Source organism: Dromaius novaehollandiae, chromosome 16 (assembly GCF_036370855.1).
Source record: "Dromaius novaehollandiae isolate bDroNov1 chromosome 16, bDroNov1.hap1, whole genome shotgun sequence".
NCBI lineage: Eukaryota > Metazoa > Chordata > Aves > Casuariiformes > Dromaiidae > Dromaius > Dromaius novaehollandiae.
The window spans coordinates 17,764,803-17,789,978 of NC_088113.1; the positions used below are offsets into that span (position 1 = coordinate 17,764,803).

General features: G+C 46.4%; 1 protein-coding gene across 1 annotated transcript in view; it reads right to left on the reverse strand.

Moving 5' to 3' along the window:
- Positions 1 to 14,580: 14,580 nt before the first annotated feature.
- Positions 14,581 to 25,176, reverse strand: part of TAF4 (TATA-box binding protein associated factor 4) — a 41,110-nt gene continuing 30,514 nt past the window's right edge. Inside the window, exons 9-16 of the mRNA XM_026092905.2 lie at positions 24,787 to 24,934; positions 24,296 to 24,410; positions 23,421 to 23,590; positions 22,835 to 22,965; positions 21,303 to 21,428; positions 19,954 to 20,010; positions 19,754 to 19,873; positions 14,581 to 16,115 (exon numbers count right to left, since the gene is read on the reverse strand). Of these exons, the coding sequence (XP_025948690.2) occupies positions 15,948 to 16,115; positions 19,754 to 19,873; positions 19,954 to 20,010; positions 21,303 to 21,428; positions 22,835 to 22,965; positions 23,421 to 23,590; positions 24,296 to 24,410; positions 24,787 to 24,934 (1,035 nt within the window). The 3' untranslated portion in view covers positions 14,581 to 15,947. The remainder of the gene's footprint in view (positions 16,116 to 19,753; positions 19,874 to 19,953; positions 20,011 to 21,302; positions 21,429 to 22,834; positions 22,966 to 23,420; positions 23,591 to 24,295; positions 24,411 to 24,786; positions 24,935 to 25,176) is intronic.

Genomic DNA, 25,176 nt, shown 5'->3' on the forward strand with positions numbered 1-25,176 from the left:
ATGTGAATAGCGCTTCTGAGCCACCCTCTCCCAAATCCCTGGAATTTTGTTCCAAAATTAAAAATAAGAATTGTTACTATTCTTACAGGCTGTTCGGCCTTTTTTTGTCGCAAGTCAAAGGCTGATGCCAGAATTTAAAAGAAAAGTGAGTTTAGGTCAAACCAGAACACGCAGGGATTTTTCTTCAGTTAAATAAACAAAAATATTGAACCTTTTTTTCCTTCAGACTAAAACCTCTGTGCTGTTAAGTCCTTTCTTTCTCCTTTTTAAATTTAAGGCAGTTTTTTGACGAAAACCTGAGTTAAAAGACACGTCAAGCAGTTCTGCTGGGAGGTGACAGAAAGCAAAACAGAAACCTCTACCCTGTGTCAAACGCTGCAGTACTGCCAAAACGGTCCCTCTCACTGGGAAGAGGGGTTACGGCAAGAAACCAAAATACTTTCCTTAACCGCTGACCAACCCTTCTCCTTTTCTTAAAAAAAAAAGAAAAAGAAAAAGAAAAAAAGGAGCGCGGTGCCCAGGGTTATTTGGGGGCCAGGGGCCGTGGGATGGCCCAGGCACAGGTGTCATGAGCGCATCGGTGCTGCCTAATGAGAAAATATTTGTGCTTTTGCACGAATCCCTCCGCCCGGCCACATTTTACCTTCCCGCAAGTGCAAACAGAGAGGTCGGCGGAAAACACCTTGCTCGGAGCTCACCCACTGGGCAATGCGGGGACATGCAAAAAAAAGAAGCGCTTTGATCAGTCGTGGTTCTGCCCTGGGACCGGCACCCGGCGCTGCCCGGGGCCTCCCGGTTGACAGCCCAGGCTTTTGAGAGCACGCGCTGCCCTGCAAACGCAGCCGCTGGAGCTGCTAGGCCAGCCGCCTACCCTGCCATCCCTGCGGCGGGGCTGCGAGCACGGGCAGCGCAGACACCCGGCTCTCCCAACCCTCCGTCGGGAGAGCGCTGCTGTTTAAGTGCCTCTGACCAAAGGCCCCTCGAGGGGCTCCCCGCCTCCCCAGCAGAAAGCAGGGCTTTCCTGCAAACCCCAGCCCTTCGCCAGCCAGCGACGCCTCGCTCCCGAGCCTCGTAACAGATAGAAGAGGAACAATCTTTCAGCTGCTCAGAACGGCTTGCTGAATATTTCCCCGAGCATCTTGGTTTCCCGTTTTCCCCGCTCCCCTCCACGGCTTGGCTCTCCTGTTTATCCCCCGTCTCTGCAGCTGCAGAAGGGAGGCCGGGGGCAGCGAGGCAACAGCAAGTGCGGGAGAAGAGCGCGGCTGAACCGCCCTTCCGTTCTGCAAAGAAAGCACCGCTTCGCAACAGCGACTTCTTCAGAGTCACCAGCTTCTGAAATAAAGTTGATCACACCAAAAAAAAAAAAGAAAAAAACCCTGAAACCTTTTAACCAGCCTTAACAGGCAGCCAATAAAGTGAGACTTCACATAAAAGGTAAAAAAAGGGGACGTGATGCAGTGGGACGTGAGCATCTCCCTCTCGCGGTCGCGGAGGGAAGAGGTGCCACCTCTGAGGTCTCGGCCTCGGGGAGCCCCGGTCGCTCAGCCCCAGCCCGGGCAGTTTTGGGGTAAACCCACCAACTTGTGCCCATGCAGAAGAATTTGTTTTGGAGAGAAACTCGCTGATTCTTTGTCTAAGAGCAAAGCAAATGAGCAGCCAGAGGACCAAGGCCAAGGTCAGCCTACCTTGTGCAGGAGTGGCTGAAGGTCAGCGTCCTCAAGGGTCGCTTTTCTCAAAGCGTCCTAGTAGGACCAGCCGAACAAAACCGAGACTCCTTCGCTGTGTAAACATGGAGCAGAGGGCAACCCTGGGTCTTCTCCAGGAAGGAAATGTCTTTTTTGCATGGTTTCTTAGGAAAATGCAGCTTAGCTCTGCCCATGTCCCCATTCCCCTCCTTCCTTTCTGCTCCATATGGATGGTTGAACTCAGCCAGACTGGGAAAAACCAAAGCGATTATTAAGTTCCTGGACCTTTAGTGAGAAGTGGCCATGGGAGAGCTTCGTCAGTGTTACCCCTCCAAACGCTTCCCTGAAGGAGCAGCTGAAACAGAAGTTACATGTGAATAGGCAAAAGAAGACTCAGCATGACAGAGAGACCTTAAACACGAGCAGTAACGTAATCCCTCCGCCCAGCAAGTCCTGTTTCCCGGTCAGGACAACGCCGCGGGCACAGGCGGGTAGTGCCGTGCCGCCAGAGCACGCTGCCCGCTCCCGGGGATGCTGCTCGCTGCAGACGGATGGTTTTTCGGACCAACAGCATTATAATGCGATGCCCAGCGGGAATTACCAGCGCTAGCGCCGTTTCCCTCTTGCTGCCTCCGGTTTCCATACGTGCAGCGAGCAAGTGCATCCCCGCCGCTGCTCAGCGCCTGCCCAGCACAGCATCAGCCTGGGCTTCGGGGGCCACCGCCTCCATCACACGGGCACCGGCGGCTCCGACCTCCGATCCGGGCTGGATCAAGTGCCTTTGCCAAGCTCCCGCCGGCTCCTGCAGCCTCTGCTGCCGTCGGCTCATCCAAAAGGAAACCTGGGAGTGAGGGAGGCCACGTGCACCAGGATCACAGCCCAGGAAGGGCCGGTGAGGTCCGACCACCCCCTCGGGGACAGCATCAGAGCTCCGTCCCTGGGAAGTCGTGGCTGAATTAATGACATCTCTGGCACCGCTGATGAAACGCAGCCAGGAGAAGCCTCTTGTCTGTGCAAAGAGCATGAAAGCCTTGGCGGACGCAGAGCAGCGTCACTGCTGTCTCGTTAGTTGTCCCCGCTCTCTGCAGGCTCCTGGCTCGTCTCTTTGCGGAGGTGCCGCGAGGCCGGCACGCGGCACGGGAGCAGCAGGCAGAGCCTCTCTCCGGCAGCGAAACGCTGGGTCTTTGCTCATTACAGCCTTGATCCAAAAGTAGCCGAAGGGAGGTAAAACTCAAGGCTCCTCCATGCCTCAGCTGCTGGTTCTGTGCTCGGAAGATGCTATTTTTTTTATCATGGCTCTTCTCCATCGCAACAGTGACCGGAGCTCTTTGGGCACGGGAGGGCGCAGTGGAGCGATGTCGGGGCAGAAAGGATGGAGGAAATCGTCTCCCAAAGATGAGCAAGGGGAGGAATCAGCCCAGGTAACATAAAGTTAGCAACATGGATTTCCAGCGCTCGAGAGGCAGGATAAAGCTCAAATCTCCCCTAGGCAAAGAGTAAAAGGATGAAAACAGCCCCATTTCACTGAGCCACTTAACGCTGTTGGAAGGATAGCTGTGCTCTGCCGCAGGAAGGCTGGGAATTCCCGGCGGCCTCCGGGAACCGGCTCATGGCCTCGTTCCCCAACTGCACGCTGGAGGTTTCAGCCTGGTTTTCCTCCCTGGTTGCACGGGCGCTTTTCCTCTCCGGGGGGGCTGCAGCCCCCAGAGCCCCCACGCGCAGCCCCCGCTCCCCTCCCGGAGCCGGACCTGAGCAGCGGGAAGGAAAACATTAAAAATAAATACATAAACAAACCTGCTTGCCACAGTTTCCTGCAGGTTTCTGCCCCGTCCGATCCCTGCGCTTGTCCGCTAGGAACAAGCAGCACTGCTTTTTTTGCCTTTTTTTTCTTTTTTTTTTTTGCCTTTCTTTTTGCTTTTTTTTTGCCTTTTTTTGCTTTTTTTGCTTTTTTGTTTTTTTCCTTCTTGCATGATGTGCTTCTGCAAACTGCAGGCCGCCGGGTACCCACGCCTGACACTTGGTCCTCGGCCCGGCTGTGGTTAGCCCTGCTCCTGGGTGATGAAGCTCACATTAATTCAGATTACATTTTCCTGCAGGGCGGCTCTTTGCTGGCGGCTTCGCTGGACTCTCCGCGGTTTTCTCCAAGCAAGGCGAGGGGGAGGTCGGTGCGGGTCCCCTCCCGCAGCACGCGCAGCCCGGCAGCTCCCCTCCGCTGGGGAACCACCGCTTTTTCCTTCTTTCCCTTCCTGCCTCGATGCAGCTTGCAGTAAGGCTGAGCCGCCAAGTTAACTTCCAGCTCAGCTAAACAAACAGAAAAATCATCACAGAATCATCTCCTGTGCATTACGGTCGCATACATTCGCTTATCCTATAGCGCAGAAACGTGGGGCATCGCTTAATTAAAAACTGTGGGTGTGCAGGCTCCGGGAGCGTGGATTTAGCATGCAAATCTCCGCACGCTAAGCGCACAGCCGGGCTGCGTACGGAGCATATTAATGCTTTGAGCAGCAAACCCGCTGTTTGAAAAGCCCTGGCGGTGCTGCTGCGGAGGACGGGGCGCGGGTGCTCGTCCGCGGGCGCCCGGCCCTGGCCAAACTTTGTTTAAATTGTAATTTCTAATAAAGCGGCGTTTGCAGCGTCCTTTTGGGGGGATGTAAGGCAGGTGCGAAGAGCTGCAAAGTGTTCAGCAGCCTCGCATAGATAAATCCTCCCTGCCATGCAGGGCAGCACAGCCACCCGCGGGGCTTTGGAGCACGCCCGAGTTCTTTCATCCCTTACCAAAAGCTCGGTCTTACCATTTTCTCCCCCTTTTTTTCCTCTTTTTTCCTCTTTTTCCCCCCTTTTCCCCCTTTTCTCCCCTTTTTCCCCTCTTTTTTCCTTTTTTCCCCCTTTTCCCCCTTTTCTCCCCTTTTTCCCCCCCTTTTCCCCCTTTTTCCTTTTTTCCCCTTTTCCTCTTTTTCCCTTTTTCTCCCTTTTTCCCCCTTTTTTCCTTTTTTTCTCCCCCTTTTTCCCCTTATTTTTCCTTTTTTCCTTCACTGCTACCTTAGAAAACCACAGTCCTGGCTGCCATCCCTGCTGCACCCTGTGGAAAACCTCATTAGCCCGGATTTTCTTTCCAGCAGCGGTGGAAGCGGGGGCACCGTGCCGGGGGGGCTGCCAGCGCCCGGGGGGGGTCGGGGCACCCGCACCGCAGGGACCCACCTGCAACGTGGCCTCGCCGCACCCTCCCGCTGCTGCGTGCATCAGTGGCACCTCCGCAGTCGGCGAAAAGCAAGGCAGGCGGACCGTAGAGCTTGCTAAATATTTTTAAAGATGGCCTGTTTTTCCACCCAAGAAACTCTGCTGCCCCTTTCATTGCAAAAAATTATTTGCACGTTTTTAAAAACGGCTTTAAAAACCTGTCTTTTCAGCTGCAAATAACACCAAAATCCCCCCTTTTTGGAGCCTTGCCCTGCTGAGCACCCGGGAGAGAACTGGGGGATCTGCACGGGAGTGCGGGGGTGGCTAGGTTGGGTTTGACGAAAAACGCATGGATCGGCCCCGTTTTGCACCAGCCTGCAGCCCCGCGGCCTGGCCGCTCTCCGCCGGCTCGACTGGCCGCGGTTCCTGGCGTTCGGGAGGCGAAGCGACCCCGCGCACGGGCTTTTTAGCTCTTTTGTAGCAGGTTTTCAAACTTGCATCACCTGCAGCGTCTCCCGCGGCTCTCGCTGGGAGCTGTTAGACGCACAGCGAATCGCAGAGCCTGGCCTTGGCCCCCGCCCCGAGCGCGCGGCCTCGCAGGTCAGGCGTTGCAAATGCAGCCGCGCCAGTCTGTGTCCTGACCCCTAATCTGCTCCGCGTCTCTCCGGGATCCTAAATGGACTGAGATTTTTAACAAATGGGCCGTTTATGCTCCCTCTGCTTTCTGCGTTCGGCAGAGCCGAGCCGTTCCTAAAGCGAGACCTCGGGCAGGGCTTCCTGGTGAGGGAGCTCAGCACGCGAGGCTGCTTGCGTACTGTACCTGCATTTTAGCGACTATATAAACAGACACAAATCCAACATGCAAAAGAGGCGCTACATAAAGAAGCACTTGAAAGTCGCTCGTGGTTTTGTTCCGTGCAGACAGCACTGATCTCTGAAAACACGGGCATTTCGAGGTGCAAATGAGCCTTTCCTGCCTCTCAGAGGCTTTTCCAGTGCTTTCCCTCCATGTCAGCGAGGTTAAAGGAGGTGTGATAGGCATTTAATTACGAACACGCCGAATCCCTTTGACAAGTTCAAATGCGAGTTTGCCTAGGCAAGACTCACCTCCACCGTGGCACGGAGCCACGGCGCGCTCTGACCCACGCGAGGAGGTGAGGGCAGAATAATTTAAGCGAGATTGGGAGAAACAACCCCTTTGACTGCAAAGTTCAGCATGGAAAGTTGCTGTTTTTACGAAAAGCCGCTGAAGGGGAAGGTGGGGGGAGCAGGGAAAGAATTTGCAGACGCAGTGAGGGGGAAACACAGAAAATCTGCTCAGAAGTCCGAAACGCGGATCCAAATTAACAGCGCGCAGGTGCCAACGCTCGGGTGAGCCGCGAGAAATAGCCGCCGAATTTTCGGCATGAGTTTTTAAATGAACTCACCTCATTTAGGCTTGTGCCTTTTTCCACAGTCGCTTGCCATGAATATTCAAGCAGAGCGGAGAATTTGCTGGCAGCAATATCAGAAAGGCCGTGCCAGCAGCGGAGAGCACCTCAGCCGGCGCTGGGCGCGTTTGCAGCCAGTGCAAACCCCTCCCCGGGGCAGGCAGGCTGCAAACCCCGCGGGGGGAAGGAGACTGCAAGAACCAGGGTGGGGGGAATGAGGTGCCCCGGGGGGGCTGAGCCCGGCTCAGTGCCACTGGCTTGGCCGGGGACCGTCGCCCCGTGCGAGGCTGAAGCACTAATTAGTTATATTGGTTTCAAACAAACCAGCCCCGTCCCCGAGCAGCGCTCTGTCGATGGGGTGACATTGATTAGGCGATAAAGTAGGCAAAACACTGCTAGGAAACGGTGCCTGCCTGGAGGTGAGGAATAAAATGTGTTGAACTCGAAGCAGCAAGCTGGCAACTATTTGTTTGGAGGAAAACATACGATGAAAAGCAACCCGGCAGCAAACGCAGCGGAGCTGTGCGTCCGTTACGTCGCACGTTCACGCGCTGCGGTCCGGGCGAGCCAAGCACGCATCCGTGTTCGGCACAGCACTAACTGCACGAGGCTGTCGGTCACTTCGACACGGAGGTTGGTGATATAATTGTCCTTTCCTACCTCGGAGCTTGAATCTATGCAGCCATTAACCTGTTGCTGTTGGGGAAAAGTGAGATTTACTTGCAAAGCCGCGTCCCAGGACGACACGCGCTCCCCTGCGGGAGTGGGGCAGCACGGGGTGGATCTGTTTCTGTTCTTCCATTTAAGCAAAGCCATTTTCTCATCCTCACAGCTGAGGACGTCGGAAACTCTTGGCAAAGGAGCCCACAGAGAGCAGGATATTTTTTTTACCGTTTAATATTAATGCCTTTCCACATTGCCCGTATTCACAGGGTGTTTTGCAAGAACATGCTGTTCCGTTTTTCCGAGCCGGAGAGGCCTTGGCAGGCAAGTGCCCGCAGGGAGCCGCAGGCCGCCTCTGCCCGGAGTTAGGAAGCAAAAACCTCCACGTCTTCATGGCCGTCCCTTGAGCCTTCCCTCCGCGGCGGGGACCGGCCTCCGTTCGCAGCAGGGATGCGGGATGCACGCAGGGAGACGCAGGGAGCAGCGCTGCAGCCCGCGGCATCTTTGCCTCCCTGCCGGATCGAGTGCTTGCACAGCCCGTGTTCCTGTCCAGGGACCGCTCGGCCGCCCGCCGGGACGTGACAGCAGCTTCTCCATGGCCCGCCAGCGCCATCGTGTCCCCCAAGTGCTTCCCTCCCCCTGCGCTTCCCGCAAGTGCCTAAAACCTCCCCCCGGGCGAGCGTGTCCCGGCCGCTGCTCCCGACGTGCCGCTCGTCCAGGCCGACAGGCACAGAGCCGACCTCGGCCTTCTGCTCCCGCGGGGTTTTCGGAGGTTTTCCCTGCATCCCGGCTTGGTGGTGGCTCCAGACCTGTCTGGAGCCTGATGGAGGCTCAGGGAAGTGTGCAGCTGCCGTTGGCTCCGGAAGGCGGATTCCCAAGCATGCCAGATCCCTAGGACCGGGATTCCCGAGCATGCCAGATCCCTGGGACCAGGATTCCCGAGCATGCCGGATCCCTGGGATCAGGATTCCTGAGCATCCTGGATCCCTGGGATTAGGATTCCCAAGCATGCCAGGCCCCTGGATCGGGATTCCCGAGCGTGCCAGATCCCTGGGATTGGGATTCCCAAGAGTGCCAGATCCCTGGGATCAGGATCCCCGAGTGCGCCGGGCCCCTGGATCAGGATTCCCAAGTGTGCTGGATCCCTGGGATCGGTATTCCCGAGCGTGCTGGGACCCTGGGATGCGGCCGCCCGGGGTGGGCAGAGCCGCATCCCCCCGGCTCCTCGCAGCCCGTGCCGAAACGCTTCACCCCTGCCAGCACCCTTTCGACCCCCCCATCGGGAAGGAGTCGCCGGGAATCAGCCCGTTCCCACCCACCTACCCGCCCCTTCCACGCCTGCCTCCGGCGCGGTGCCGGGGAGCAGCGCAGCACCCTGCGCGCGGGGGTCCCGCGGTGACACCCTGCCCCGGGCGCCGCGGCACTGCCCGGCCCGCAGCGAGCAGCCGACATCCAGCGAAGGACCCGCAGCAGCCTGAAAATTTCAGCTCCTGCATGTTTTAATCATTCGCATTCCTACTTTTCACATAAAAGCGCTTTCTTTGTTCAAACTGCAGCTTTTTGTGTGCTTTTTTACGATGCCTGCTAGTTTTAAGATGCCTTTTAAGAAAACCCTCTACAGAAAGAAGTATTAAATTTCTTCCCGATCCGCGCTCGTTTCTGTATCAGACGCATGTTGTCATACACCAGATGGAGCCAAATAAAAATACAGCGTGAGTTCGGGCGCACGCCGATGTGATAGATATATAATAATTAGGCTGTGCTGTAAAGCCATTAAGACTGCAAATCTGAAATATCTATTATATTTTCTCTATTTCCCAATCTATGACATTTTTCAGAGCGTGTTGACAGCTAGCAGCGTTAGCATTCGAACACATCTCGCTAAGGCACGCGCAGACTGCAGTACCAGCATCGTTTTACGCCGGCGCGACTCACGCTCGCTGATAGCATCGCAGCCAAAGCGAATTTAAGCTTATACTGTACCCGTTAGATATATGCATGTAAAGACTTTAGGGACATGCCAAGAGAGTGCAGTATAATGAGCAGGACCACTTCCCTAAGGAGCTGCTTTCCATCCTCTGGAAATAGCCCTCTGCAAGGTGCAGCCCAGTGCTGTGCACTCTGAAACCTATCAATGGCTCCGAGCATGAAACGCAGCAAGGCTATTCCAGCGACACCCTGTGGCCGCGGTTCCCTGGCGGGGATGTTTGCAGAGCGGATGAAACTCGTCCCCGCGCAGGCAGGCAGCCCAGGCACGAGCCATCGGAGCACCAGGGAGCTGGCCGCGTGTTTGTGCGCTTGCACGAGGTCCCCTCCCAGCACCGCGGCCCCCCCCGGACAGCCGAAAGTCCCCATCTTCCCCCCGTAGGTGCCACCAACTCCGGTGTCTCTTTTCCTTCGCTTTTCTCCCACACGGGCGCGGGAGAGCGGCCCCAGAGCCCCGCGTGCTGCCACCACCTTTCTGGGAAGTGATGAACGGAGGGGTTTTTTCCTACCTGTTTAATTAAACATGCTAAGAAACTGCAAGGGGGAGTTTATTGGATTTCCCCCCCCCTTCAATGCACTGCAGCTCATTAAAAAATAAAGGGGGGGGGGGCGTTTGCTGGAAACGCAGCTTTCAAATAAGCCTTAATTTAAATAATTAAATGGGCTGCATTTATTTTTTGTGTCGTTTTCATTTTCCTACCAGCTTCCTTGCTTTGGCTCCGATTTAAGGAGCTCCGCGGGAGGCGGGAGGGGGCCGCGCGGGCCCCCGCTGAGACCCGTCGGCGTCGTCACACGCGGCCTCCCCGGGAGGCCGCCGGCCCCGGCGGGATGCGACGCCCCTGGGTGCCGCCGCGTTTGGCGGAGCAGCGGTCCCTCTCCCCTGCGACGGCAGCCGGACCTCCGGGCTCCCTATTTCAGTGCTGAAGGAGCTTTGGGATACGTTAGGTAGGGTAAAAATTGTATAAGGGAAATATTATACGCTTTTATATGTGTAAACCTCGTGTTTCAGGACAAGAGGCACCTTCTAATGGCCGGGGGTGAGGAAGAAACTGGAGGTTACAGGCTGCTTTACGGGTTTTTACCAAAGCCCCCAAGCTTCCACTTTCCTAAACAACAAAAAATTTTATTTTCCTTCCTTTTGATTAAAAAAACTTATTTTCCACCTTCTGGCGAGGCCGGGCAGGTCTCCGGGCGCAGGACGTGGCAGCGGGGCGGCAGCGGCTGCAGCCGGGGCCCGTGGCACCTCGAGTGCTGCCGAGGGGAGCCGAAGGATGGCGGGTGACACGGGGCTCCCGCGCGCCCGGTGCCTTTCGACGCCGGTTTTCTCGCGTCTTGCCGTCGCCGCACGCTGCCCCTGCACAGCTCCGTCCCGGCTGCGGCGTTTCCCAGCCCGCGGCGCCCCGCTGCTGCCGCTCGGCCCTTCCCTGGGCTGCACCCAGCTCCGCAACCCGCCTAAACAAGCAGCGCTGGGCACGAGTTTCCATCACGGTGCGATGCGGTGCACAGGGCTGCCCTGATTTTATTTTTTCTACTTTTTAATTGGAGTTCTTTTTTTTTTTCTCCTCTAGCACCAACTAAGCTAAAGCCCCCCTCTCCCCCTGCTTCCCCTTCTCTATTATTTAGCACTCAGTAAATGAATAATTTACACTTCGCATCCAGGAGGGGAGCTCCCCAGCTCTGCTAACGCAACAGGGCTGCGCGGCGGCAGCGCCCAAGCCTGGGCCGAGAGCACCATCTGCCGCCCGCCGCTCTCCCGGCCGGGGGGACCGGGGCCAGGGCCACCAGCCCCTTTGCAAAATGCGTTTTGCAACGAGGCAAATCAGGGAAACAACGATTTATTTCTATGTATTTTATTCATTTATTTATTTATTATTTATTGGGTGGCCCTGCAGCCCCAGGACCAGGGGAAGGGGCAGGCGGGAGGGCACAGACCTGGCCCTGGGAAGGGAGCTCACCCCAGCCGGTGCTAGGTCGTGCCATGCTTTAAACAGGACCATGGATGCATTTGCATTAAAAATAAGTGTACACATGCAAAATACAGCCCCAGCATTTAGGAAGAAAAAGAATAAGGATAAAAACTAGTGCAAGAAAAAAGAAAAAAGACACAACCTCAAATCACACCCCCAGACATACCCCTGCTGTGCATCACTATCCAGAGAGAGAGAAAGAACCTATTTTTTTTGGGGGGGGGGGTGGCAGGGTTTTGTTTTGTTTTTTTTCTTTTAAAGGCACTTAATAGCTGTATAGTTTCTCACGGATGACTGATCCGCCCTCCCTTGCCGAAGGGCCAAGGGTGTCGCACCTCTGTGCGGGTTTGGCCCTCGCTCCTCTCCAAGTGGAGCAAGAGGGCCTGGGTGCTACGTGGCGACATGCTAAGAACAACGTTATCATTTTAATTTTCTCTTAAAGAGGCTGTACCTAATTTCTCCCGGGAAATTAGACGTGTTGTTCTTCACAGCCCAGTCTGCACTAATTGGGCCGTGCTCCAAGGTGTTGGCTTGAAGTGGGAGCACCAAATGCATCGCCGTGACCGGGGAAGCGCTTGCGACTCCTCCTGGCACCTTAGCTCTGTTACTGGATTGAAGAGTGCCCAAGGGCTTGAGTAAAACCACGGAGTACTTTTAACAGGGCACAGACACCGCAAAAGCAAGATTTGTTATGCATTTGTTCAGCCCTCTTACCGAACGGCGGTACCTATCAGAGACCAGACGCTGCTCGCGTTGTTCGTACAAGCAGCATCCCGCCATCAGAGCGGGGAAGCTCCCAGGAGGAGCCGGGGCAGCCCGGGCGCCACGCGGAGAACAACAGTAAATTCGCTGTGCGGGAGAACAAAGGGGAAACGCTGTGTTGCATGAGCGAAGCCACCTCCGAAGTGGCAGTAAAATCAGGCGGCAGAGAGGAACCACGAGCAAAATAGCGAGAGGTCACTTCTGCAGGGTGCTGCTTGTATGGCATCTTCAAGAAAGAGATCTAAACCTTAAGATCAACCTGCGGCATCTAAATATTTTTCTCTGCACGTTATGCCAGAAGCCCTGATGTGCAGAAATCCTTGCACAAACACTGGCAGTCTTTAAAGAGGGGATCCCTGCCAGCCCCGCACACGCAGGCCCTTGCGCTCCGAGGTGGAGATGCAGGACTAGGTGCACAATCCGGGGAAAAACTGCTGCTGAAATTGTACCAGCAACTGTGCAACCAACCGAATTTTGTCCATCCTACCTCACTTACCCCAAAGCGTTAAGAGTCTTCTCTGCAGATCAATGAATAACTGTAAGCATAAGAAAAGAGTTATGATGATCATCGCACGACTCAATACAAATAATACTATACAGTTATGAGAAGTAATTTAGACAATGTCAGAAATAAGGGGAAAGTTACTTTTTGGATCCAATTAAAATCTCCAATAAATTCTTAATTATTGTGAATTTGATGGCATTTATCAGAGTATTCCTGCATGCATCTCATTACATATTTTAATAGGTACCCTGAGAACAAATCTATTTAATTATACAGCTGTAAAATATGAAAAACAGGTTGAAATCAGAGTTCCTTATTATATCCTAATTGTTCTGCTTAATTTTTGTGCCAGAAAAAGAATGGTACCATAGTCCAGCACCATTACAGCTATGCACCAGCTAATCAAGTGTGTTAAAAGGGAGAGATACCCAGGCTATCACCTGCTACTATAAAATGCAGTGCTGAAGGCACGCACACAAATACGCACGTGTGCAAACACACACAGGTAAACTTCAGGCAAGGAAGAAGCAACACGTTCCTGATGCAACAGGATCAAAGTGAGAGAGGGACAGAAACAGGATGCCTAAGACTTTGCAGACTTGCGTAGAGAGAGACCCTCCCAAACGCAGCCGGCTCCAGTGCACTCGCCTCCAGCTCTCAAGGTGCTAGAAAGCCGCTGCAGCACTGAGCTGGGCCAGCTCCTAAGAGGATGGAGGCAAAGGACAGTGAATTCAAGTGTGGTTGCAAAGTAACTCTCAGCCTGGTGAATTTTCCTGCATCTCTCTCGGGGTTTGGCTCGTTTCTATTTGAGCTGTGCAAGGCCAGGGACCGGAGAAGAATCGCGGTGTCTCTCTTTGCAGGCCATTACTGCTGGAGAGGTGCTGTTCTGTGTACACGGCCCTGTAAAGGCCTTTGCTGTGCTTTGGAACGCCAAGCTTCTGAGCATAAGAAATAGCTACCCTTTTATCACCAGGGAAAAGAAAAGTTTTACCAAATCAGCAACCGATTTGCCACGAGAACGTCTCCTCAGAAACATGTCAACAGCCACATGAGGCAGCACTCAATCCACCACCAGCAATAACGTTAAGGGTCAATACCTCAGTCAGAAATTAGATGAACTTGCACTTCTAGAAGGAGATGAGGGGCAACCAGCTTTTCAGACTAATACAGCAGGGACTGCTGGGCAAGATTACATGGAGCAAAGGGCTGACTGTGCACATAAATAGATGTTATTTAGAAGAAAAACAACAGTTACGGTCCTGCAGAAGATCTCCCCCTTCTCCAATCCCATTGGCCTCTCCTGCCTATTTCTAAGCTACTACTTCTACTGCACAGGGAAACACACAGTATAGCATATTATGTAATAACTTTAATTTCTCAGACACGTCTTACCCCCGCTTGTTATCTGAAGCACCACGTGAAGGTCAGTTTCTTCTCGACTTACCTGCCACAGCTTCTGCAGATACCGTGCTTGCTCGCTGGCTTGTCAATGGTGATTAAAATTTACAACAGACACTTTTTACAATTAAAGGAAGGTTATCACAATGCTTTGGCCAAAAAATCAAAGTTGTTTCTTTCCACTTAATAACATTACATAATGTCTGTAACAGTTTAGAGTTTACAAGCAATTAAAATATTCAGATAAGTGTAGTAGATGATGTCAGGTGAGTACACCACTCGAGCAGCTAATCCGTTTTTTCAGTGAGACTAGTGTCCTCTCGTGGGCTAAGTCACCGCAGGGCCGAGTGCCAACTCAACAGCGGGGTGCTTGGTGCAGTAGCCTGTAGGCAGAGCTGTCTGTGTGCAAGAAATAATGTTCAAATTCATGGGATTTTTCTAATAGCAGGATCAGGACCTCACAACTAAGATATTTTTTTTAATCTGTTCGTGCAGAAAAAAGTTTGAAAGCTAAACAATTAATGCAAAGTGTGAGAAATACACCTCTTCTGATTTTCATGTTCGTAGTCAAAAATGTGTTCCTGGTTGTATTTTTAAAATGATGCTCCAAATTCTGTGGTTTATGTCATACCTTCTACTGAAACTCATCGCTCTTAACTGTGTTTGAGGGAATAGCCTTGCCCTCAGTGAGAGTATTTCATTAAACCTTTACTAGACCAAAACAAAATGCTTTTAATATCTCTTACAAGCAGATTCCCTGCTTAAAAACAAACAACACAAACCCCACTATCCCTTCATCTTCATCCAAGATCCCTAAGACAATAACAAAGTGTCCAGATTCATGAAGTTGCACACCTCCAAAACACTGACAAAACAAAACAATATAAAAGAAACAAAGTGCATGTTTAGGAAACAGCATCCCCTCAGGTGGACTAATCGTTTACTGTACCAAGAAAAATAAATTCAAGAGGAGAAAAGATTTGAGAGAAAAATACATTAGCAAATACAGATAAATTTGTTTTTAATAAAGGAGTTAATTTTCTTTCAATCCTATATAAAACAATAGCAATTAAAAACTTCATTTTTGAAAGTAAAATATTTACATATGAACAAGTAACTGTGCAAAATTTACATGAAAAAAAATGGAAAGACAGGATTTCCTAAAAGACAAAATAAAAGGGGTGTAACAGTTGTCAGATGTTGATAAAAATACTGATCAGCATTCAGTTTACACGCAAGAGAGTTAAATTCTACCATGAGAGTTCACACAAAGAAAGCCAAAGTATTTACAGTCATAAAAGTACTATCAATAGACAATTTAATACAATAACCTCTGAAAATATAAAGAACCAATTAGTATATTTGTAATAAAAAAATAGGTACAAAGAAGGGACTTTGCTCTGGACATCTTTAAAGTAGGCCCACAGCTTGCATACAGTCTTTTAGCAAAATAATTATAGTTTACATAGCCATTTTTATGTTATGTGCCAAAAATTATGTACAATTACTGACAAAATACACCAACCATTTTTCAACACTTGCTTCACACTGAGAAACAGTCTTTTGATGATTCCTCTCAACTTTGATTTTATTTAATCTAAGCTTTCACTTTAGCTAAAAAACACAGTGCAAGTAAAATATATTTATGCTGAAAAGGTTTCTCTTTTTTTCCTTTTTTTCCTTTTTTAACTTTACAGCTTTACAAACTATAGCAAATAAAATGCATTTTTACAGATGCTGCTAAAACATTCAGAAGTAACCCTCCTTTATGGGATTTCAGGGCCTCTAATAAGCAATAATGTGATTAAAATTGAGGTTATGTTTAAAATTAACTGTATATCCCTCTAGATTTTGAACATTTGGGGGAAAAGATAAATATTCTTAAAAATCAGTTTGCTTTGCTAACTGACTGTTCAAAAAAAAAAAAAAAGCTAAATGAAATGAGGTCATCTGCTGTAGACATATGCCTATATAATTGATTTAGTTGAATAAAACTGAACTAAAATGCACAATTAATGTTGAAACTGCTACAGGGCTGACAAAGGGTAGCTAGTTATTTGCTAAACGATTCCATCAGTCTTTATATATGGCTTGTTTGGCAAGAAGGCCACTCAATCAAGAGATGAGTTAAAATTTAATTGTCCTTTTATAGTATCCACAGGCCTTTTAAGTATCCTCACTGTTACAGAAATGTATTTCTCTTATACTGAAGAGTTTATTTATAAACAGGAATATAAAACTGTTCCATGTAAAGAGGTGGTTGTTTTTTAAACAATATCCCATTTGCTTGTTACAAAAAGGCGTAATTTGCAAATATATAAAAAATGTCCTCAGGCGGCTCTCCGTCAAAAATACCTTGATCTTTTCCATTTTACTTAAGGAATGCTTTATATAGCAATAGTGAATGGCTTGTCTCTCGCTCATTTTCTAAACAAAATATGAGGTCCCTGAGGTTCACCCGCGTTATCCTTTGTCGCGTAAACTGTCTGGTTGTTCCAATTCCAGAGCTGCCTGGGACTGCTGCACTTGAACCAGATCCCTGGAAATGAGAAGAGCAGATAAATCAGAACATGTCAATGCCCACGGATAATCCAAAATTTCTGAGAAAAAACATGTAAGGTAAGAAGCAAGCGACTACGGACATGAAGCTATCAAACGGTGCTACCGGATCAGAGATATTTTTAATTATTATTTATAAATAGCAGCTGAATAATCAAAAGTTTTCAGTGACATTTAATATAGGTATATTAACAAAACAAAAAACAACAAAAAACCACGCACTGATCTTATCTTTAGGAAGGCACTACTGACAGGTAACCCCACAAACCAAACCGAAAAAGCCAGACAGTATTCTCAGTATCCTTCCCAAGGTTGGCATACGGGTCCCCAGGGTGGCCTCTGGAGTTCCTGCTGAGCTGGGGAGCAGTCCTATCCACCTGACGAGGCCTTCAACAGTGTCTTGTCTCCCCTGCGATCTTCGCGGCAGGGTGCCACGAGCTCTGCCTTTTGCTGGCAACAGCTGCAGCCAAGCCCAGGATTATGTTAGGAAGCAGCTGCTCTGGACACTCCCAGACGTTCGCTAATGATCTCTGAATTCCTCTATCGTTCCACAACACTTTCTCCTCTGGTAGTTTGCCACACAAACTTGTAAGAGAAGCGAGTAGCACACTACTGTTTGTCACTTTGAGGAACAGAAGGAAGGCCATCAGGTTTCTCTGGAGATGCCCACATCCTTTCTGCAGCCAGATAGGGGATGATAAGTTTGCAGAGCAGCTCCCCTGGGTTTAACTCCAAGGCGTTTTCATTTGCAGAAAACACAGTTCTGATGGGATACATACCAAAGTAACTCTTACAGGGCTGTTTGGTTCTTTTACACAAGCAAGGAAATCTTGGAGGGCTTTGAAGCCATCAGCCACCCGCAACGGCAGGAATATCGTCCGGTAACACGGTGCCTCTTTCAGTAAAGACTAGGCTTTGACCACCTCCTGTGTGCTCTAGGACACGCGCTAGAAAGTTTTTGGCAGTAACAGGCTTGATGCTGGCAGAAGGACACGGTCCAGCGAGGACAGCTGAAGACAAGCACCCGTCAGAACAGCAACGACCCAAAAAAAGCTCTGAGGCGGCGTCCTGCTCTTCCTCCCCGGCCGGGCGGCAGCGGGCGCAGTGCGGCACCGTCGCCAGTAGGTGGCACGCGCAGACCAAACATTCAACTTCCATCTCAACTTTAAAGTCGGGAGTATTTCTGCAGTCACCTGTGGCCAATACCTTCTTCTACAGGCGTTCATATGGCTAATGAGGGTGTTCTGGGTGGTCGGAAACTGAGTATTTGAGACTTGTCTATTGGACTGCTATTTCTCCCCACATTTCATTTACTTGAATTCTCTACGTCCTTTCAGAGTGCTTAACAGGAGAGCTCCAAATAAGAGCACACCAGACTTGAGAAAAGCCAAAAATATTTACAGGGCAAGAGCCATGCGCAACAGTTGCTGAGAACCACACTCGAAATCCTCCACATGTCAAAGTAATCTATTTATGATCAGTGTACATTACTGACTAAGAAAGCAATCAAACTTGTGTTGGAAATTACCATCTCCCAGCTAGTGTTACGCTACATTCAGCGTGGCTTTTCCTGCTTCAGCACAACACTAAATAAAGTCAGACTTTAGTTTCTCAAGCAAGTTATCCATCAAACCAGAAAACATCAAATCATTAGAGTCTTGTAGTTAGGAGACCTGTTTACAGGCTGGATTTTCAAAGGAATATTTTAACACACTTGTACAAATTAGGTGCCTAATTTCCATCAATTTCAACAGATGCTAGAGGATGCAGGATAGCACAGGATGCTAACTAAATTTTGTCAAATATCTACAAATTAATACTAATGAGTCTATAGAAAGAATGCATTTTTAATATGCAGAAAAAGTAGTATTAGTAGAGTTTCTCAGTAGAAATTCAAGCCTGATTTTATTTTTATAGACTGTAATATTTTAAATGCAAAGATAAAGTTTCAAGTGCCTTTTTAAAGAGACAGAGCTATGCCACTCCTGTGGCATATAAGGAGTTAAAATGCTTTTTGGTAACTTCCAATTAACCCATTCAGACATAAAAGTCTAAAACAGACAGCAACCTGTTTTGCTGAATTTTGAAACAGTGCAATTACTACTTAGAGGTGATTTTACATGTAATTAAGATTCAGTATTCCTAGACATCAAAAGCTTACATTTACAAATCTGTGTCTAAGCAGTGACAAACCTTATTTTCCACACTCCTTGTAATATGCCTTAACTACAAACTGCATACAAATGGTGACAAGTGGAGCTCAATTTAAAAATGTCAAGTGACACAGTAGCAAAAGCACAGCTGTGAGTTTATCAGATCAAAAGCAGCTGGTTCTTAATTAAACACACAAAAAGATTAGATTTCCAGGGAACCTGTAGTTAATTGGTTAACCAGTAAATGATTAATCTAGGATAACTAAATTAGTCAGATTTAGATGAAAAACAAAACAAGTGTTCGCACTAGATGTAAAATATATTCCGTAACCTAAGCGACATTAACAGACTGTTAAGGTTGCACAGTTGAGCATCTGTAAGTAGTCAATGCCACTGCATGAGATACTTTAACATGGTCCTCAGAGATCGTATCATTTATATAAATATCTATCTTTGTAAAAGTATAGCATTCTGCATGTTTTATAATTTTAAGCTACATTTATAAATAAAGCCTTTAATACAATAACTTGTTAACTTGTATAAATATAAAAGACTTACTATTCCCAATATAAGCATTTTGATGGCCCTCAAAACTCAAAATTACTTAAGTGCCCAGGAGGCTTGAGTTTTTCTCTTATAAATAAAAATAAGATTTACTACTATTCAGATTATTCTGTAACATTTCTTATCAAGCACAGGGAAGTTATTGCTCCCAGCAACTCATTATAAAAAAAAAGATGAATTCTTCTGAAACAAGAGGCTTTTCTAGAATACAAACTGATTTAGTAGCAAAATTCAGGATGCTCAGAAAGTAATACACAGTTATAAAAATATTCTTATCAGATACAAAACTTTGCAGGGAAAAATCCTCAAGTTATGGAAAGAGTTTTTAAATCCTGTTAATGACAATCTTCAAGAAGATTTTACTCTTTTTAAGCATTAGAAAAGCCTACGTTTTCAACATCTTCCGCATGGAAAACAATTTTATACCATTTGATATTTATTAAATGGTTTACAAATACAGCAGGTAGTCTACCAGTCAACCTGAATTTAAATGAACATTAAACTAATCAAAAAAACTGAGCACACTAATAACTTAGTTAGCAGAGACATTTTTAATTTTTAAAAGGCTGGCTTGACTGATAGGAACAGCAAAGGATATACAAGAACATCAAAATTCAATTGAATTGGTCAAACTGATCCACTGTAGATGTCTCTTCCAAAACCATGAAGGTTCAAAAAAGCATAGACTTGAGAGAACAGCAATAGCTTTCTAATATGCCTCAAGTTCCATGAATCAGAGACTATGACGACTCAAATGTATTATCCCTATGTCATGAAATTAGTGCTAAAAATTGACTCTAGTTTTGGAGCATATTTCAAACTAGGGAAGAAAGCTCTGAACAGAAAGATTGTTAGAGAGGCTGATGGAGCAAAACCACAGGGTATAAGGATTACACTGTACCTCTGTCCCTGATCCAGAGCCCGGTGAATCCACTTTCCTTTTCTTTCTGGGACCGATAGCAGCTAGCGCAGTCAAGTTGGCATCCCTCTGTCTCATCTGTGCTAGCTCCTGTTGCTGCATCTGCATTTGCAAGAAAAAGAATAGTTAATGATTTTTCTTTAAACTTCAAAAGAAAAGTTTATGTTAAGGTGAAAACTTACCTCCTTGGCCTTCTGTTTCAACCTAAGCTGTTCTGGATCTTCTTGTCTAGATCGAGACTATGTTGATGAAGGATGCAGGGAAAGGTCAGCGAAGAAGAAAGAAAAAACAACTCAGTTACGAAAGCAGGTACAGATGATACATTTTACATAACTTTTGAAAGCAAACTCTATTGCCTAACAGTATTAACACACATTTGCCAATTAAAATGTTTTCCTACAATAAACCAATCCTCTTAGTTTCTTGTCTCTCTGAGTTAAGCAACAAACAGAGAAAACAGAAGGAACTTCAAGACAGTCTTTCATCCATACTCTCACATAAGGCAAGATTAATTATCATCAAAAAAATTCTGACTGTTGTTTTTTTCATCCATTCTTTAGACCTGCAAAATACATGATTCTATCTAATTCAATATGCAAGTATCCTTAAAAAGTTAAGGTTTTTTCCAGTGATTAACCTATGTCTTCCCTGTTGCACTTCAGGTGCAGCAGACAGAATTATATAAATATGTGAAATATAGTTTCACAGAGTAAGGTAATGAAGACTTAGGTCTTTGCATCAGTCTTCTTTCCTTTGAAATAAATGGATTTACTCTCTAATCTTACTTCACAGGTCACCTTTTCTGAACCTCCACATTGCTTTCCTTCTGAAGTCTTTGCTGCAAATCTTTCTTGGTAAGCAGGACCCAAAACTGGACAGAGTATTCCAGCTCAGATCTAACAGGAACTGAGTGGAATGAAGGTGTTAATTCACCTGTCTTATGTGAAAAGATTTCAGTATAAATCAGACTTTGACTTTATAAACTCATACTGGATCCTAAATCCAATAAAAATCCTGGTTTGTTTTGCAGATTGTCTCATCCAGAGCTCCTGCCCAGTTAGTCATATTCATCCTATATTTGGAGCACTGAGTACAATCACTAAGTCTAGTGGTTACATATGTACTTACATCAACTGCTTTCTATTTATTGTATTTCTCCAACTTGTCAAAATTGTTCTGAATTCTATTCCTATTCTCCAAAATACTTGTAACCTTTCTATTCCATCTAGGAGTATTAGTAAGCTATAATACATAGATTCATCTTTTTCACTATGAAAAGTGCAAAGATTAATTTTTAAGACCCACTTAAATTTCAGAAAATGCAACGAGAATAGCAAAGAAGCTATCTCACTTGGTTTACCATGGAAAGCAAAACAGAGCTGTAGCTAAAAACCCCGTTCATCAAGCTCTATCTTTGAAGATTACAGAATCTTCCCCTTCATTGCATGTCCTTTAGAATGAAAAGGAACTCTGTACTTTTGACGTCAAAAATGACACTTTGCAAATTTAAGCGTGAAATCCAAGCACTTGCCTTTGCTGCACGCATTAAAATTTCCCTTTCTTGTTCATCCTTACGCTGCTTTTCTATTTGATCAAGTTGTTCAAAGAACTTGAGCTGTGCTCGAACATCACTTGCTTGTTCATATCTTTCATCATCCTGAAAACACGGCAAATATGTTTCTCATTACATATCTTAAAAACAAAGCTGTTAGCTTGTACTGTACTGTAGAAGAATATATACATTTAAAACTCAAATGTTCACTTTGTCCTTTTCAAACAAACAAGTGTATACTTAAACCAGTCAAACCAGCTAGAACTCTTAAAAGCATTTTGTTCTATTCCATGAATTCATCGGATTTTGACTTTTAAACTAACATCATCATAGCTTTAACCTCACAAACATACTTTAGTTGTTGGTCTTTTTTTTTTTTTTTTTTTTTTTTTTTTTTTTTTTTAAACTGTTTAGGCATTTGCATCTATTAAAAATACACGTCTGTCAGGCAACAGTCTCTTGAGAATTAAAAGCAGTGCTCCCTAGTCCCACCATCCATCTCAGCAGCATTAACATGTGCAGACTGCTCATCCTAATAAGACATGGCCACTTGCATGAGGAATGGGTGACTGCAGTAGCTCACAACGTTCAGGTACTTCTTCCCATACAAAGTGCCTTCATTAACATGGGTTATCATCAAAATGGAGCAGAAAATATTCTTCTTCTGTGGGCTAACACTGGGGGAGCAGGGATACCAAATGGTACAGCCTCCATGCCAATTATTGCTGCATCCTCTCCTTCCTAAGGCAGTTACATAATTGGGCTTCCATAATTCAGAGTATACCTTTTTTAGAAGGTCAGTACAGTCAAACAATATTTCCCTTCTAGAAAATATTAACTGTGTGTTCAGTGATTCACCTCTCTCCCCTGAGTCTCCTTCCAGTACCTGGTGGGCTTATACAGACTGGATTGTAGAAATGAAGGAACACACAGACACTAGACCACCACCACACACACCAGCATGGGCAAAAATCCCAACCAACACATGCTTCTAGAGATAAGTTTCTATGTGCAGTTTAGCAGGAGATCAAAAACCTGGCTGGTAAAGATGCTGTACACTATACTGTACACTTGAAGAAAGAAAATTAGAAATAGCATATGCATCCATCATATCTTCAGCTTTACAATGGGAGATGTGATGCTGAACCTACGATACGGAGTATAATGCTCAGGTGTCGCAAACCAGACTAAAGACCATCTTTTTTCTGCCTATACGACTGTGCAATCATCGAACAGACTCTAAACATATGACATAATAAATAAAACCGGGGGGGGGGGGGGGAGGATAGAGTTCCTCTGCATTTGTTTTTAAAACACTTTGTACACACAAGCTGAAGCCTTCTAGTCATCCACCTGTATTAATATCTTAATTTAAGATGAATCAGTTGAGGAGAATAAATGAATAAATGAGGAGAATAAATGAACTTTGTAGAATGAAGAACATCTGAACACGTGCATTAAGGCCAATATGATAGCCTGCTGAATGATAATATTTGTACAATTAAAGTTACCTTGTAAGAAATGTTCTTTTGTTGAGCAGTCTCTGATAATTTTTCCACTAGGTTTTGTAGTCTTTGCTGTGTAGCATGTGATACATAGCTAACTACATCAGGATGGATTTCTGTTATTCCATGTTTTTTACCTATGATCAGAATAAAAGTCAGTTGTAAAAGATGATTTTACAATACAGCTAAACATCTGGCTGATCTAAACCATGGAAATTTAAATGCTGTTTGCAAAATAAGGCTTTCATGTATTTCTCAGACAAGCATTAAACAGGAAATGGTATAAATGTAAAAGTTTTTATTAGCTTAACAAAATTCACAACATATTACTAAAGGCTGTATGCTGCAATATAACAAATAAATGAAGAATGGTTTCCAGTACAGCAGCAATTGTAAACCGGTAAGTAAATGAGATACAATGGTTACTACTTTCATAAGCTGAATGATTGCCCACAAGCACCAGAATACACAAAACATAAGTACTCTAGCAAGTTTCAAAATATTCAAATCAATTTCTATGGAAAAAGGCCTTCTATTAAACCCAAGATTAGTGAAATTTCCATTTATTACAGCTCAAAATGCATCAACATACCTATTTCTAATATCCTTCTTTGTAAAGGTGCTGAGAAGAGGAAGGTTTCGTCTTTACAGGACCTTGTTAACGTGCCCACTAGCTCAGAGTTTGTTGCCAATATCCGAGCGCTTTCCTCCGATAGGTTGACTCCGGCCATCGATGCAACATCATTGATGTCATCATCATCCCTTAGGAAAGGAAAATTAATTACAATCATAACATTTAGGGCTTATATCTACACATGCTGCTACAACACAACTATACATAATAAAAGTTTGACAACAAATTGCTTAGATCAAAAAGCAACTTTTAAAAATGCGTTTGTATACTATAGAAAACACAATAAACCTGGATATTTTATTTCATTTCTGCATTTTATTTTGTAATAAAAGCAAACTAATGTCATTTGATTCCAAAGAACAGCACTAGAAGTACTTCTGCAATTTTGCACTTCCTGACTGTTTCTCTCAAGATCCTTTCTTCTGTAAAATTTTAATGTATTGAAAACCAAGAGACTAGACAGATCACTACCACAAAGCAATAATAAACTGCACGCATCACTGTAAGACAGGCTACACATCAGAACAACCTGAGCAGGGTTGGGAGGAGCAGATGAATAAATTTGATTTGCTTGTCCAGACAAGAACTGTTTGTAAGGTTGGGTATTTACCCTCAGTGCCAGCTGAATGCTAGACCAGTCTGGCACAAGTACATCCACAGATGTTTGTAAAAGTCTTTAAGAAAGTAGCACACCTGGTCGCAGAAAATCCATCCCTATTTCTTGCGAGTTTGTCTAGCCTGATTCAGTGCCACTGGAATAAATGGAAAGGCTCCCACTGAGTTCAGTGGGCTGTTCAGGCCATATGAGCATGCATACATATTTGGTTCCTTACCTAAAAGAACCTCCCCCAGGCTCTTTCAGTTTATTTTTCTGAGCAGCAGCTACTTGTGTTGAGACAGTGGCAATAGCTTTGTTTCCAGGTAATACTGTTGGTTTTACCACAGGTACTGCAAGAAAGAAAGAAAAAAGATTGGTATTCCATACATCAAGTTTGCATCAGAGTTCAGATTTACAAGCTAGTCATGGGCAGTAGTGGCAACAAAGTCTGGCACAAAGATTTTCCCTCAACAGTGTCTGTCAGCACTTCACCCATCTGAAACAGGACCCATATAAACACTTCTAGTACCTAAACATTTTCTGTGGCTGTAAATGCTACCCTGGTTAATTTGTACCCCAGCCACTATGGCACCACACACTGAAGGGTTTACCAGTATAGTACAATAGCCGTCAGAAAGCTACAGAGCACTTAAGAACCGACATTCACAAAACAAACTTTGGTATATGCTGTATTAATAACATTAACTAAGTATCTTGACTTCTTACCTGTCTGAAGTTGATTCAATTGAATTTGTTGAGGAGTAGTAAGCATAATACGACTATGTGGTTGCCGCAGTGCTACCATTGGTGTCTGTGTCAACGTCACCTGTGGAGGCCTTATCAACGTCCCTGTTTTTTGAGACTGTTGGATAACCTACAAATAGGTGGAAAGGAAAGAAATGTAAACAATCTGAGAAACTACTACAAAGAGGAGGCTAAGAATCAGGTGGGAAGGACAAACCCTTACAATCAACTTTTAGATTGTCGTTGTGTAAACACATCTGTCCATCAGTCTAGGATTAGCATATTTTGAGGCATTTTAAAAGAAAAATTTTACCTCACAGAAAAATTAATATTCCAGTTGTGATGTAAAAATAATCAACAATCCATTTCTAT